The sequence below is a fragment of the Colletotrichum godetiae genome, assembly GCF_030913485.1.
Source record: "Colletotrichum godetiae strain CBS 193.32 chromosome Unknown BDP55scaffold_34, whole genome shotgun sequence".
In the NCBI taxonomy this organism is placed as follows: Eukaryota; Fungi; Ascomycota; class Sordariomycetes; order Glomerellales; family Glomerellaceae; genus Colletotrichum; species Colletotrichum godetiae.
Genome location: NW_026851282.1, coordinates 113,465 through 128,969, shown reverse-complemented (window position 1 = coordinate 128,969; position 15,505 = coordinate 113,465). Strand labels below are relative to the sequence as shown.

The 15,505-nt window shown below is 50.6% G+C and overlaps 5 protein-coding genes across 5 annotated transcripts; 1 reads left to right on the top strand and 4 right to left on the bottom strand.

Moving 5' to 3' along the window:
- Positions 1 to 344: 344 nt before the first annotated feature.
- BDP55DRAFT_614913 (uncharacterized protein) lies at positions 345 to 1,767 on the bottom strand. Its single transcript, XM_060571251.1, has 2 exons — positions 824 to 1,767; positions 345 to 773 (listed from the first exon to the last, which is right to left on the bottom strand). The coding sequence occupies exons 1-2, from the start codon at positions 1,740 to 1,742 to the stop codon at positions 559 to 561; spliced, it is 1,134 nt and encodes a 377-aa protein (XP_060426932.1). The 5' UTR covers positions 1,743 to 1,767; the 3' UTR covers positions 345 to 558.
- Positions 1,768 to 4,657: 2,890 nt separating this feature from the next.
- BDP55DRAFT_695724 (uncharacterized protein) lies at positions 4,658 to 6,192 on the bottom strand (the record flags this gene model as incomplete). The annotated part of the gene is made up of 5 exons (XM_060577498.1): positions 4,658 to 5,510; positions 5,571 to 5,710; positions 5,768 to 5,990; positions 6,042 to 6,093; positions 6,159 to 6,192. 5 exons carry the CDS (start codon positions 6,190 to 6,192, stop codon positions 4,658 to 4,660), a joined length of 1,302 nt encoding a protein of 433 aa, XP_060426931.1.
- A 772-nt stretch (positions 6,193 to 6,964) lies between these two features.
- On the top strand, positions 6,965 to 8,850 carry BDP55DRAFT_671423 (Alpha/Beta hydrolase protein). Its single transcript, XM_060575453.1, has one exon. It carries the CDS (start codon positions 7,247 to 7,249, stop codon positions 8,474 to 8,476), a length of 1,230 nt encoding a protein of 409 aa, XP_060426930.1. The 5' UTR covers positions 6,965 to 7,246; the 3' UTR covers positions 8,477 to 8,850.
- Positions 8,851 to 11,381: 2,531 nt separating this feature from the next.
- On the bottom strand, positions 11,382 to 12,716 carry BDP55DRAFT_695721 (major facilitator superfamily domain-containing protein; the record flags this gene model as incomplete). Its single annotated transcript, XM_060577497.1, has 2 exons — positions 11,382 to 12,386; positions 12,486 to 12,716. The coding sequence occupies 2 exons, from the start codon at positions 12,714 to 12,716 to the stop codon at positions 11,382 to 11,384; spliced, it is 1,236 nt and encodes a 411-aa protein (XP_060426929.1).
- Positions 12,717 to 13,343: 627 nt separating this feature from the next.
- On the bottom strand, positions 13,344 to 14,714 carry BDP55DRAFT_730936 (NAPE-hydrolyzing phospholipase D; the record flags this gene model as incomplete). Its single annotated transcript, XM_060579762.1, has 2 exons — positions 13,344 to 14,334; positions 14,434 to 14,714. 2 exons carry the CDS (start codon positions 14,712 to 14,714, stop codon positions 13,344 to 13,346), a joined length of 1,272 nt encoding a protein of 423 aa, XP_060426928.1.
- Between the last annotated feature and the right edge of the window lie 791 nt (positions 14,715 to 15,505).

Below are 15,505 nucleotides of genomic sequence, written 5' to 3'. Positions count from 1 at the left end.
TGTTGTCGTTCTATCTGGACTACGTCCTTTTCCTTACTTCAATACCTCTACTCTTCTTTTGATTCTCTTTGTCTAGGGTGTACACGGGATGTGTTACACGCCATCAGGATGGTAGGGAGGCACAGGAAAAACTCGGACCGGGGGTCCAGGGCAAAGGAAAAATCTCCCATGTTTGCATTCATTGTCTAGCGTTTACGCGATTACTCCGAGGGAATCATACTATCCTAGAATCGCCTACTAGTTGAAGAAGATGGTCAGGTCGCAGCGATGCGAAGGAGGGCGGCGTTGGCGTCGAAGAGTCTCATGAAACTGTGGGATATGACAGCAAGGACCGCTGCAGGGGAAGACAAATGTTATCAGATAGACCATCTATCAAATAAGACTGAGACACATTCTCTCTTCCGTCATTGAGCACCTCGATCCACTAGTAGTATTGCCACTTTCTAACATCTTGATTGCTATACCACTCCGGCTCGTACATTGTAGCTCAGGACCAGACTAGACCCCTACTCTTGGCTATTCTCATAGTCTCCGAAGACGACCTTAGTCGCAGCTGACCTACTTAGGTACCACCCAAACCACACTAGGCGTGGTTGGCAGGGGCTCGTAATGCAAAAAGGCCTTCCGTTTGGCGGCCCTCCATCTGACAGCTTTAATAACACCAATGATGAAGACACCAGAGATGACGGTAAGTCCAACAACAGCCCGAGCAATGTCTTCACGTAAGCCCCAAGGAGCCCCAATAGCGCCAGGAGAAGAGTCGTGGCCAGGATCTGAGAACGTCAGTAAGCAAGTAGGTCTCGGACAGAAGGGAAGAGAATACCTGTTTCTGGTGACAGCAGCTCATCCACAATATGAGCAACCCCACCACTAATAAGCACATTCTGCATCATCACCATCTTTCCATTGACAAAGATACGTCCCTTGGAATCGCCGCTGATGGAAATCTTCTTGCCGCTCAACGTCGTCACCATCCTCGGCTTTTGCGGGAAACACGTATGGAACAAGACATGGTTCGGGACGACGTGGTCCTTGATGAGCGTCTCCAGTGCCTCTATATTCAAAGACTCTAGCATCGAGTGTCCTTTCCAGACAGCCTTGTTGCTCGGGAGGAACACGGTCACATCACGGAGCTTCTCGAGCACGCCGCCCATACGGGACTTGGTGACTGTGTTCCAGAAACCGTCGAGTTCTCCCAGGCTGCTAGTCTCTGATAGACTACGGGGGAGAACCAGACCCTGGTCGATCGTGTGGATTACGCCGTTTGCGTGGTGAATGTCTGTGTCGACAGTGTGGATGATCTTCTGGTCGCCGGATTCCACGCGGAGGCTGTATGAACCGTCGTAGCTTGCTGTCAACTTGACAACGGCACCCTGAGAGATGTTTGTGAGGCCTGAGGATGGTTTGAGAGACGATCGAGCTAGCTGAGTCTCTACGTGGAGCGCGGGAGCCGATGATAGGTAGGCGCCCTCTAGGAAGTGGTACTTCAGGATTCCCCTGGCGATGTCTGGATCCATGGAGGTGAGGTTCAGGCCCCATTTTGCTAAGTAGATGATTGCATCGTCGGTCATGGCCAGGAGTGTAGAGTTCTTGGTAGTCTCAAAGGTCTCCATGAGCTTCAGGTCTACGAGGAGACCGTGAAGCATCGATGTCGAGCCATGTTTGGAGAGTACGTCCCCGAGGGACTGTGCCGCGGCAGAAGCCACCAAGATAACAGATGTGGTGTAAGTCCGTAGATGCATCGTGGTTGAGTAGGCAGGTGAGGGCTATTCTGGCATAGGATGCGTAAAAGGGTATTGAAGCCGGTTGCTATATCTACATATACTTTTCCATTAGTCCCCGGTCTTGGCTTGGGGGTCGTCGTCAGTCTCCAACTCCACCAAGTCTCAGGCTCGAACTCTTTTTGAGCACGTAGACGGTAGTACACCTATCTAAGGTTCAGCTTATGCTGAGTCAAGCTATAAACAGCAAAGCTAGCTATGCAGACAACGGGCGCACTCGAAGATGGCAGGTTCATCCATGTCGACAGTATCGACCGTTTTGACAGACGGTTTCCAAATCGGCAAAGGAGAGCAAGACTACAGCATAATGGCCAACCATTTGATCCCTTCCTTGAACATTTAATATCAGTCCACAGGAAAAGATATGAAGCGAGGAATTGACGTTGAAAGACGCTGGGGCTTTCGGGAGAGGGATCAGTCGACTGTCGAGTTTTCAAGCCACAGCTAGGCGGGTTGTAATCTAGTATGTTGGCATTTTCCTGTGTTCTCTTTACATACGACCATATTAATTGAAAACTCGGTCAAATCCTGGTCGTTTTCTATGCCTCTAATTGAACTAGAACCACAATGACTACCTATAGCCTATACCGCCTTCTAGATCTATTGTTTCTACTGAATGCTTAGATCTAATACTATACTATATCTTCGTTAGCTCTTCGTACCACTCAATGATAGATTCCTTTCTTTTTCCGAGCTCGTCTCTCCTTAACCAGAAATAGAATGCCCGCCACACCTTTTTGACTAAACTAAGTGCTAAAGAAACGAGGCCGATGAACCAGCCGGATACTGGGGACAACACCGTGCCATATACCCAGAAATAAAGCGTCCTGACTGTCTTCGCATACAAGAGCAGTAGCGCAGTGACAGCCAAAGCCACGATTGCCGTAGAGGCCATGCCACTTAGAGTTCCGCTTGCCGGTGCGCCACTCGTACTGAAAGTGGTAGAAACACGACGGTCACGTGCGTGAATTGCCGGATGTTGTCCGCCCGGCGCCGCTCCAACTCGTTGTTCATCAGCACCAGCATTCGCGACGTTGACTGCTCGAAATAATCAATCCTGGATCGAATGCGGTATATCTCGTGTATGTAGTGCTCGTGCGAGTCTTCCAAGTTTCTCGTCACTTCCTGGATGTAAATGTCGCCGGTAGAGCCCAGGCCTGCCTTATCGCGAAATGCCTCTCGCTTCAGCCACAAGTCAATGTCTCCAATTCTCGACGAGCCCACCCTTCACTATTTGAAGAACCTTTAGAACATCCCGGATACTCCTGGTTTTGCGGACGAAGACGTCGTAGTTTTTCTCTTCCTCTAAGCTCTAAGGTGAATACTCGATGTCGCCGCCTCAAGAACATTAGCCGCTCCATAGTGCATCTTCTCCACGGCGGTGCTGAAAAGAATGAGCTCCAGGACTCGGCGCTGATGCCAAGCATCATTCCCTGTGCGGGTGTTGTTAGAACTCGCATCTCCGTTTCGAAGCAGACTTGTGACGAGGGTTCGCGCGAGTCGCTCGGTACTACTTTTAAAGTAGGCCGCCTCACAACATGGATTGGTTTGCAAGAAGCGACAGGTCTAGTACTGACCGGAGATATCACCCTCCAGTTCGAAACTGATCATTCCTCTCGCAAACGTGTGTAGGTCTAATACAGCGTACCTTACGCCGTTAGAACGTACGTCGCAAATAGCTATGTGAAACTCGGTTTCCCATTTGTTGAGTGGCTTCGCGAATTCTTCTGAAGACATCTTGGCATCAGACTTGTGTCTGTGGAAGGTCTCCTTTCCACCATGCTTCTTACTCTGCCTGTAGAGAAATGTCTCAATGCAAGCGCCGTTTTCATTCGAGGAGGGAGCGAAAAACGCCCATAATCTCTTTTTGGAATACTGACGGGACCTTCCCCTGTTCATAACCTTTTCAATGGCTCGGTGTGTCCTGATCCTCTCCACTGGGAAACCGTCCCCCCGCTCCTTTCTCGCCTCATATTGCTTTAGAATGTCAATGAGAAATCCCTTACAGCTCTTTTCTACGGGGGATCGTACACGTCCAGGTACTCCTTGCATCCGATTCTCTCGGTCCGCATGCATCCGGGGTTCCTGCGAGCTGGCGATAGCTGGCACTGGCACTGGGTGAATCGGGGGAATGGTGAAGGTATTCAGATGTTGAGAAGAGAGGAGTTGACGTTGATACTAATAGGGATTGTCAAAGACTTCATTTGGGAAGCCGCCTCTCTTATCGAGTGATCAAATTCCGGAAGGGTTGCCCAGTTTGTTGGCTATCGGATCATTCCATCTAGGCGACCAGCCCAAAGAGTCAGCAATATGTACCGCATCTCTTAGCAGGCAGGCTGTGATAGTGATACAGTAGCTTTGCCGCTGAGTTGTCAAAGATAGGAACTGCAGTCAGCCAATATGTACCGCGAGTCCCCATTACGCACCTCGGGAGGGGTTGAGGTGGATGGACTCAAGGTTGGCATGGGCCCAGTATCCCCTTTCATTTTCGTCGACTTCACATGGCGTATGTAGTGCAACTAGCTCCAATCCCTACTTTTGCCATTTCATCATGCATAGATGTTTGTAGTCAAGAGGCCATACCCTACAGCCTTGCATATACGGAGGACGTGCAACCGATAGAAGTGCACATTCATGCGTGTGATACCCGAGATAGAGCGACACGAGAGCCTGATCTCCTATCGGCGAAACCCTAATCTGCAACTCCGGTATACAGTGATAATGTGCCACAATGAGGCAACGAGACTATAACCTTGACGCATGTATATGATATAGCCGCGAATTTGAGGCAGCAGCTGTAAGTCTCTGGGTTCTGGTTCTGGCCCTTGCACATTTGTTTGAATCAGGAGGAACTTCGTGATGTCGTTTGATGGTTGTTAGGCTAAGCTTGCCCATAATGACTCAAACACAAGGTCGCGATCGAAACTAAGTGGCCATACAACGCGGCTTAAAATTTCCCTGACTTCAGACCATGCAATAACGCCAGTGATCTTGGCCCAATTCCGAATGAAGGTGGTCAATTCCTCTAGTATGGAATCGAGACGCTTGTCGCAGATACATGATTGGGCATGGACCACACTTAGTGATCCGACAAATGCTTTCCAGAGCCACGTATTGCGTGTCTCTCGGTTCATGCTTTGGAGATTGACTAGGTCGTTTCTCAAATCCTGTGTAAGAGCCCGAAGAATATGGTAGTGCAGTTGCCGCTCCATTGGCAGACCTTGATTCCAGGCCCCAAGAACGGCAATCAGATACATGCCGACGCCCGCACAGAATCCAGACCACGACGATATGAAGGCTTGTTTTCCGTGAGACGGGAGCTGAATCTTGTCGGCGAATGATGAAGTATGGGCGCTGATTATTGCGAACAGCAGTTCAGATGGGCCACCGCTATCCCAGACCTGCCAGGGCGTGGTGAGAACTACGTCAGCAGATGATTTCGCATGCTTTAGGTCTGCGAGCCTGGTAATATTCCGAAGAGCTGTAATGGTCGGGTACATGTCAATGTTCTTTGGCTTTCTGCCTTGTGGAACAGAGCCGAAAAAGAACGGCACCATTCGGAGGGCCCTTAGACGAAGATCTAGATCACTGGTCTCGTGGAGATTCGATTGATGTATCAAAAGGACTGACTCTCTAGGATCTGAGCGTAGTCTTTCGCTTTGAGATGATGTGTAAATAGCAAGAGTGTCGTCTGAGCGGCTCTTCAAGCAGTGGACGACGTTATAATTTCTGTTAAGGTAAAGAATCAATGAACATGCCCGTTCTTGTCTGCCATTTGAGATTCCTTACAGGATAAGGTAGCGAGTGGTCTGCTCAACTTCGATGTCATCAGTTACGTGTTGACTGGGGGTTGCTGCTCGCTGAGAATCCAGGTAAATCATGAGACCTTTAAGGTGAGATTCGGCAATAGCCAAATTTCCTAGGCAGCACTAAGAATATGGGATGTCAGTATGACGGGGTTGAAGAACGAAATGGTGTTGTAGCACCTCTATGAAGCAGAGCGTGCTAATGTACTTTGCGCACCGCATGGCATCTTGTTCGTATGGCGTGGCGACAAGCCAAGAGTTGACCTTCCGAATGCTCTGAATTTTTTGGAAGACAAAAGTGGATTCAAATGAATATAGATCGCCTTTATTCCATGCGTAGTGAAGACCGGATATCAGTATCGTATTTTGCAAGACATCCGCATCGGAAGTAGCTGATGCAATACTGCAGGGCCTATTAACACATCGTCATCCGGATACCGCGATAGACACTTACCAGTCATTGGGAGTTCTGGGTAACGGATCGAGAGAGTGTCCAGCTTGGAAAACTGTTTTGTTATGATCAGACACCGCTATCACGTAATATTGGGTTAGCATAAGAGAATAGACTAACAGTAGTGAAGAAGTTCTTTCGACCTGAGGGGCATGTCGATGGGCAAAATGTCAAAGGGATCAAGGGCTTCCCACGGATTTACGTAAAACGGACTCGTTAATGTGAGCGCTTGGGTGGATGGTGCCTCTGATGACACGGCGACCTCCTTATGGCTAGGAGAGGGGTTCGTGACGGGTCGTGTATCCTCAACGGCCCACGGTGCTTGTTGACCAGGGCAAGGCCCAGCTCTACGTTCGCGGAGCGGAATCTTCGGCACATACGAACATAACTGCTCTTTTAGTATGCAATTGAAGCTGCCAGACAGAATTATCAATCATGCACGTCTGAAGAGTTGCGATAAAGCCTCATGGGGTAGATTGTTATGATGTGATTGGACACTCGCAGATAGCTCTGGGAGAAAGACTGCTATCTGGCCGCGTAAATGGACACATTAGGAAGGCAGCTTACCAAGATGGGCGCCTCTCATCGCATCTAATATGCTTTTGGCGGCATGATACGCACCCCGTCCGGCTTCGTGTATTGACGTGTCTCGCCACGGGCTTATCCGGCCTAGGTGTCATGGTTGGTACCCGAGCGGCCGAGATCATTGCTCGGATGGAAGCTTCTTTCTCTGGCCTTTCGACTTGACCATGAACAAAAGAAAGCAGAAGAGTAAATGATGAGATTCGACTTCGTGTAAGATTTAAGCAAAGGGAAGTTTCATGCCGCTATCCCTGTTTAGGCCGAATAACCTGTCAGCCGGCGAATTAACGTTGGCCTCTTTTCCCGGCGATCGTACGGGATTCGGCCAACTCCTGTTCTTCCCTTGGAGAACCACAGAATACCCATAGCAAGAAGGTGTTTGTTAGGCTCAAGTATGGCAACTATTTGTTTTGCAATGAACAGAAAGTGGCTTCACGAAACTTCTGGAAGTCAGACTGCTGATCCTACTACCAAGCCGCTAGCAGCATCACAAGGCAGCAGGTTGAGCAACTAGACTTGAGAATTTGGTATAAAGATCGCGTCAATTCCTTACAAGAGGAAAGAAACAAACCATATTTGCCTTCTTCATCACTCCTAGTCAATATCACTCTACCAAATCTCAGACAATGGCCTCCCTGCCTTTCAGTGCCCGTCCCTTTGAGGTCCCTGCTTCGGCAAATCTCACGCCCACCAGCATCTCAATCCCTGATGCTGAGATTGAAAGTTTGAAGACGCTTCTCAAACTTACGCCCATTCCCAAGCCGAATAGATTTAACTCGCGTGATGATGGGTCTTTCGGCCTTCATCGAGATGTCCTCTCAGCGTTGGTAAAATACTGGGAGAACGACTACGACTGGAGAAAATGGGAATCTACTCTCAACGCTATTCCTCAGTTCAACATGGATGTTACCGATGTCGACTCCAAAACATACAAGATCAATTTTTTCGCTCTTTTCTCCAAGAACCCATCTGCGATTCCCATTCTCTTCTTACACAGCTGGCCAGGCTCTGTTGTAGAGTATCTCCCGATCCTTCGCAAACTTCAATCTCAATACGATTCTGAATCGCTTCCCTACCACGTCATTGTGCCTCACCATGTCGGATTTCCGTTTTCTGACGCACCGCCCCTCGACAAAGATTTCTCGCATCTCGATAATGCTCGCCTCATGTCGAAGATGATGCATGCGTTGGGGTTCGACAAGTCTGGCTACATTGCCCAGGGCGGTGACCTCGGCGGTTGGTCGGCACCTGCCATTGCGAATCTCGACTCAGCGTGCAAGCTCGTCCACATGAGTATGCTGAACGTTTCACCACCTGCTGATGAAGATGTTGAGGCCGGTATCGAGGCAGGGCGGTATACTCCAGATGAGGTGGCAGCCTTTGCGAGAAGTGCCGAATTTGCAAAGACAGGCACCGCATTCATCCAACTCGACGGAACGAAGCCGGCTAGTGCAGGGTATATCATTGGGAGCAACCCAGTGGCACTACTCTCCTGGATCGGGGACAAGATGATCAAGTGGTCTGACAAGACACCAGATACAGATCTCATCATCACGAACCTGGCCCTCTATTGGTTCACTGGGTGCTTCCCAACGTCGGTTTATATCCATCGCGTGGTCTTCGAGAACGTTGAACTCATGATGAATGGTTGGAAAACTCTCAAAGTCCCGCTAGGATACTCAGCGTTCAAGTATGAGCTTGTCACTGCACCTGAGAGGTGGATCAGGCAAATAGCACAGGTGAGCTGGTATCGAATGCATGAGAGAGGAGGTCATTTTGCTGCACTTGAAGAGCCAGAGACTTTGTGGAAAGATGTGGAGGATTTCATCGGAAAATTTTGGCCAAAGGCCATTTAAGGCCTGTTAGTGTGACCAATTTTCGAAGGGTTGGGTGTGATTGGGATCAGCGTAGGAGGATTGAATGGTATGCTTGGTAGTGTTGTTGTCACGACTTATGGCACGCAGCAATGGGCATATGAAGTGGGTTAAAGTGGCTGCAAGCCTTCTTCGATAATGGATTCTGATTATGGCTAAACGTTTGTATCACGCGTGACCTACTTTGATATATTGTAATCATGAACCGTTACCCAAAAGAACGCCTACTCGCAATGCGGGAGAATTGACAAGAAAAACAATAGTAATACACTGCAGATGATCTTCCACCTAGATATCCCTGCTCTCTCCAATCTCACACACATGATACATCAGGCATTACCACGCTTCTAAGAGGCCATGACAGACAACAATATCTTTGAAACACGTCAATATGCCTAAATTATACCGATACAGGACGGCTATCGTGGCCTTCATATGAGGAATTGGGAAAGGCTGGTGGTGTCACTGGAATCTGGGTCCCCTCGGACGGCGGGGTAGCGGGGCAGCAGCGGAAGCCGGCCGATCCAGGCTCAAGCGCAAGACCTGTATTGAACGATCACTCAACCATGTGTAACTAGGTACTACTCGCTGGACTACAGGAACATAGAACAAGCTGCAGCCCTCCATTCCAATGCCTACATTACTGCGTATTTATCACTTTGCTTCTCACTGCTTCCGAACCTGTCACCCACATTGGCCCATATTCGACCCAAGCCAGTGCCTTGTTCTTCGGCTTCTCGTCCACTACGAGCCACTGCTCATCTGAATCCTTGTTCTAGCATTGCCATCTAGCGTTCTGATCTAGTGGTTCTTTTAGACGGTTGCAGGATACTGAAAATTGGTGCTCTGCTGAAATAGGAGGATCGGTCGGCGTAGGGCTGTGTTAGGGACGACTGTATGCAAGGGGTCTTCAATGATATAATCGAGTCATGGCTGAACACATCTATCAAACGTTGTATAGTTTGATTTACATAGTCATGTTCAGGAACCACTTTGAAAGAACGCCAGCCCAGAATACAGAACGGTCGACGAGGGAAAACAGCAACATATTTAAAATATCTTCAACGCATCGTGCCGGGGAAATAAAGCCTATTACAATCATTTGATTATCAGACTTATTGTAACCCAAATCATTAGGCTGAGCCAGGTTTGGCTCGATGTCATTTACTAGGTTCCATCCGATGGCCGCTTTGTATCATGACTACCAAGGCCCTGGTTTTGCCCATATAACTAAGTTCCCAAGGTATAAGAACACGGGATTCCCAGATGGGCAAAGCAATGGAAGCAAAACTTTACCATCGAAATTGTACCATGCTAAATCTGTGGTTACAGGATTGGCGGGATTGGAAGCTGTTGGAATATTGGCAGAAAAGGTGGATTGTGAAGGTGGTCTGGGCCGTTGCAAACGGCCCTTCCACCTACTTACTTACACCCAACGGAGGAATCGTGGGCTACGCCCACCAACTTTCCTCCTTACAAATACAAGCGCAATTCAATACCAGATTATCCAGCTTCGTACCGGCCCTCAGGCTGCCCCTGCTGACGTGTATACCAACAGAAGCCAACTGCCATGGCGAGGCAGGTTGTGAATGTGTGGATAGCTTCTGTGGATTCGAATCTTTTCGCCTAAAAGACTAGGATGTTCCAGTCTTAGGAGCTTAACCCCCAGAAAATTACGTCGTTCACGGCCGGAGAGACATCACTCGTCCTATTCACTCGCCCCGGTGTCTCAGAGTAAACATTCGAAATTTCCATTATAGTTGCTTGCGATGTCTCGATCTGCCACATACGACCATACCCATTGGAAAACTCGGGATCCCGTCCGCTCTCCCATAGATAAGCCAATGAGGGCCGGATTAGTAGTTGGGTCGGTGACGACCAGCGAATACCTGGTGTTGTATGTTTTTGCAGTTTTGTTATTCTTAAATGGTTCATGGCTTGGGAAAATCTTACTGCTCGAGTAACTTGAAAAGAATAAGAAAAGAGACTGCCTCCGAAGATTCTCCCATATACCCGGGATCTTAGGGATCTTAGGGTTCTTATTGTTTTCATACAACATAATACTGCTTTTGACCTAGGTAAATTTGATGGTACTAGGAAGGATCGTTGTGTGATGTTTTTGAGGGGAGATGTGTCCTATCAAAAGGCTTCATATTGAAGTATTTAGTACATTAGGAGTATCACGTATTCAAAGCTTTATTTCCCCTGAACAGAGGACGCGTTGCATAGAGGCTCGAAGACAGAGAAGCGGACTTCAATACCTCGTTGCTCCTAATGGCTTCTCCTCGCTGCTCGGGTTTGCCGATTCCACATTGTCCTGGTTGTCCAGCTTAATCGCCGACCCCTCTATCCTGATCCACTCGATCCCGAAGGCCAGGAAAAAAGCCACACCGGCTGAGGCAGCAGCAACGAACTTTCCAGCGACATGTTAGCGAACATGGAAACGCTAAGTCGGGTCATAGAGACAGGAGACTCACGTGTGTCTGAGCGATGGCAGAGTTGTACGATTCCATGATAGGGTCGAAGAGCGAGGGGAAGTCTTGGTCCACAATGGCTCGCACGTTTGCGATACCGCTTCGGTAAAGTAGTTGTATCTGGTCGTGACTCAGCGCAGCTCGCGAGGCGAGCTGGCTCTCCAGACGCGCGTGGAAAATGGCACCGGCAATGACCTGCGCGACGGTAGCCCCGAGAAACTGGGCGAAGATGTTGAGCGAGACGCCGATGGGCAAGAGATCGGCGCGGTCCCTGAGTGCCAGTTGGACCATGAGAGATGGCATCTGCATGGAGAAGCCGACACCCAGGCCCTGGATGACCTGGAACCCGATCCATTGGCTCGACGGGGTATTGGAGACGGTGAATTGGGTGTACAGAGCAGCCGCGGTGCACATCAACACTGGCCCGACATAGAACCAAGGGTTGTAAAAACGGATTTTGAGGGCTGGAGAGACGAGTCAGAGGCCGGAACATGAGCGAGGGTGTGGAAAATGTGCGTACCAATGGCACCTGCACAAATCGTTCCCACGATTTGTGAGATGACGGACGGCAGCACTCTTATGCCGCTCTCAAAGGGAGTAGCGCCCTGGACTGCCTGAAACCACTCTGGGAGGTAGTACGATGAGACGGATAGAGCACCAAGATGGCAGAAGGAGAAGATGACACTGAGCATTACGGTGCGTCTTGTGACTAGAACACCAGGGATCATGGCTGAGTCCCCCAAGCGCGACTCCCAGACAGCGAAGAGACCCAGGATGACGATTGATCCAACCAAAAGGCCAATAATGGTTGACGACTTCCAAGGGTACGAATTTCCGCCCCATTGCAGGGCGAGGATGAACATGAAAATGCCGGGGACGAAAACGAAAGACCCAACGGGATCCAGACTCAAGACTTTCTGCATGGTGGTCATGGGGCTGCCTTCTCGTGGCGGCAACTTGAAGAAGAAGAACATGGCGAGCAGGGTGACGGCACCACCAGGTAAATTGATCCAGAAACACCAGCGCCAGGTGACCTTCTCGGTGAAGGCGCCGCCAATGATGGGGGCTAGAATCAGACCCAGGGCAAAGCAGCTGCTGCACAAGCCGATGTACAGCGGTCTACGTTGGGGTGAAGATATGACCAAGACGACGGTGAGACCTCCGCTGGTGACTGCGGCTGCGCCGATACCCGAGACGGCACGGCCGACGATGAAGATTTCGCTTGTGGGGGCCCAGCCGCATATGGCACTACCAACGAGGAAGGCGAAGAAAAACCCTTGGTAAACCCAGCGGAGCGAGAACACACTGGCCATTTTGCCCGCCAAGGGGGTGAGCGAGCAGACCGCCAATGTGTAGGCTGCTGGATACCATGATATGTGTGATGTGTTCTGAAAGTCGGACGTGATGGACGGAATGGCCTAGGCAAGAGCAAAGTCAGTTTTTCCCTCAAATGGGAAGAGAGAGAGAGAGAGAGAGTGTGTGTGTGTGTGTGTGTGTGTGTTGGTTGGGTGACGAACCGTTCCGATGATATAGACATCGAGAGCCATGACAAAGGCGCCGAAGCAGACGCCAATAAGAACCATGTATAACTTGAAGCCGTGCAGCTCCGAGGAGGCGAGGCCGGACCGCTTGGTGTTGCCTGCGGCATACGTCGTGGACGCTGGCGCGGATCCTACCAAGCCTTCGCTCGCCTCGCCATTCATGTTTCGGCCATCTGATGGTGCTGATACTGATGCTGTTGCCGTCATCCTTGTCTTCAGCCTCTAGCTACGTTTGTGTATGGGGCGCTTAGAAACTAACAAAATATAGTGCAGGGAAAAGATCGAAGAGTGAAGAGCAAGAAAGCGAAAAGAGCTGCAGTGATTCCGACGTCGAGAAACTTCTTGATCAAGGCACGGAATATTGAATGACAATGGGGCAATCAATTGAAGTCCCCGGTTCAAGAACGTATATAACTCATACTTGTTTGCCTGGCCACGTGCGCGGATTTCCAGGTTGTAAGAGGCACAGCACTCCAGCGTTCAGCCTGCATGTTGTTGGTGATTCGCCTTATTGCGGTATGCAAACTGGTTGGCCCACTAATTCCGGATAATTCGCAAGTCGAATAGGATAAGCAAGAGTCAAATACAAGAGCTCGAGTTCCAGGGTAACGCCACTGATGATGTCCTACCTATGCTTGGAGTATGCTCAAAGCCAGCAGTCAGCGTGCCTTCTTCAATGATACATTTTGATTATGGCTAAACGCTAATATCACGCGTTACATGCCTTGATCTACATGGTGCTTATAAACCATTACACAAAGAACGCCTGCTCGAAATGCGGGAAGACTGACGATGGAAACAGTAGTAATACACTGCAGTGGAGGGATCTTTCGCCTAAAAGTCCCTGCTCTCTCCAATCTCACACACATCAAACACGCCCGTCGGTGGCAAGCCCTTCTTCTTCATAGCCTCCTGCAGAAGCTTGGGCGGCTCCAGCACCTCTTCCATGGTCAAGGCCCACGTTCCCCAGTGAATTCCCATGGCGCGCTGGCACCTTGTGTCCTGGAAGATTTCAACTGAATCGAATGGGTTGGCGTGCATCCCCGAGAAGGCAACGCGCGGGTAATACGCGCCGATGGGGATTAGACCGAGATCAAACGGTCCCCGGAACTCGCCAATCTGCTTAAACTGCGGGCACATGGGCAGGTGGGCGTACTTTGGGCCATAGTCGTCGACATCGAGCGGGGTCCACGGCACGGCGCGGTACCCCGTGTCACCGCCAAACCAGACCGACTTGCCGGCTGACTTGACGCCCCACGAGGCCCAGAGCGTCGTGTCCTTATCAAAGGGCGTGCGGGCGGAGGTGTGCTGGCAGGGGAGACACGAAACCTGGGCGGTGATGGATTCGGGCGCCTCGTCGACGCCCTTGTCGATGTTGAGGGTGATTTCGGCGTCCTCCCACCAGTCGAGCTCGGTGACGTTCTTGAGGCCGGCGTTCTTGAACCAGGATTCCAGACCGAGGCCGACGAAGAAGTGGGCCTTTGGGTTGTGCTTCTGGATGGTGAGGACGGACTCGTGGGAGAGGTGGTCGTAGTGGCTGTGGCTGATAAAGACGGCGTCGACAAAGGGTATGGCGGCGAGGTCGCAGGGTTTGGGGGTGAAGCGTTTGGGGCCCATGAAGGAGAAGGGCGAGCAGCGGTCCTCGAAGACGGGGTCAAACAGGACGCGCAGGCCGGAGGGGAATTCTACGTAGTAACAGGCGTGGCCCAGCCATGTTGCGCGGAGCTTGTCTGAGGCGGTGCGGTTGGGGAGGAACTCTGGCTTCTTGACGGTCACGGTTGGCGGCGTGGTGTCGGGCCATTTGAGCTCACCCGTCACTTGCGGCCTGTGATGTTTGTTAGAATAAGGTAATTGAGCGGGGAGTGAGGCCGGCGCGGGGCCGGGATGGCCGGACTATGAGAATGAGTGTGAGATGGATACGTACCAGAGAACATGGCGGAGCATTTTAGAAAAGCCGATGCCATCGCCAAAGGACGGATGGACGTTCTTGAAGCCGACTCTGTTGCCGTTCTTCGTGACGTGGTGAGGCTTAGACGAGGCATCCTCGGGCGAGGGACCCAAATCAGGGATCTTGGTGACGGTGGTTGAGTATGAGGCCATTGAGAGGGCGAGTACAGAGGCTGGTGTTGCGGAAGCTTTCTTAGCACCGGGGCGTATGGGTGGTTGTTGAAAGAAAGTGCGGAAGAACTGTCTGAACTTAGACATGGTTCATCAATGGACCCCTTTGCTTGGAGGAGTGCGAGGGGATTCCGAGATATATAGATGACTTTAGACCTTGCTACGCAGATACAAAGAAAAAGAGAGGGAGGGACTTGAACTTTGGGAGAGACAAGCTCAAAATGGTAGCAATCCGCGCTCGCCAGTCGGGGAATTTGACTAGACGGAACGAGATCCACTCGGCGTTAGCGAGAACGATGAGCCCGGTCCGAGAGAAAGAGAGAGAGAGAGAGAGAGAAGACAGGCTGCAAAGGCAAGCCACTCTCCAGATGGGCTAGGCAGTGAAAGACACGTGGGCATCACTAATTCAGCGTCATGCGGCGAGGCTTGGTTTAAATTTGCACGTCAGAAATGCGACTGCGAGCTACAGAAATGACTTGGAGCTATCAACATCGCTATGAAAAATGAGCTGTTCTCCCCGGCGCAACGCGTCAAGAATCTGTGCGTCACTACATCTAAGTCAATCAATGTATGTAAGTTGTCGTGCCTGTTTGGCACGTCAGTGGAGATACCGGCTTTTAGGACAACCAAAGTTCCCTAACCCGTACTACGGGTGTGTCCGTCTCACTGACAATCCATAGAGCAGCCCTAAAGTTCAAGCCACAACACCGACTCCGACTTCCAAAGTTCCATTTCTCATCATCAGCTTAAGGTACTTTGGGTGCGAGTGCGGGGGTAGGTAAAGTCCGGCCGTACCGTACCTTATGCATCGGGCGACCCATCGCGGAGACACGGTGGAATGATCCCTCCGTAGTGCGGGAGACCGGGCCAACGACGCT

Bases quoted from the DNA above. Each gene is read 5' to 3' on its own strand.
- BDP55DRAFT_614913 (XM_060571251.1), bottom strand. From the start codon at position 1,742: ATGCATCTACGGACTTACACCACATCTGTTATCTTGGTGGCTTCTGCC. The intron at 774-823 runs GTATTCTCTTCC...TGACGTTCTCAG, and splicing joins GCTGCTGTCACCAGAAACAG to ATCCTGGCCACGACTCTTCT.
- BDP55DRAFT_671423 (XM_060575453.1), top strand. From the start codon at position 7,247: ATGGCCTCCCTGCCTTTCAGTGCCCGTCCCTTTGAGGTCCCTGCTTCG.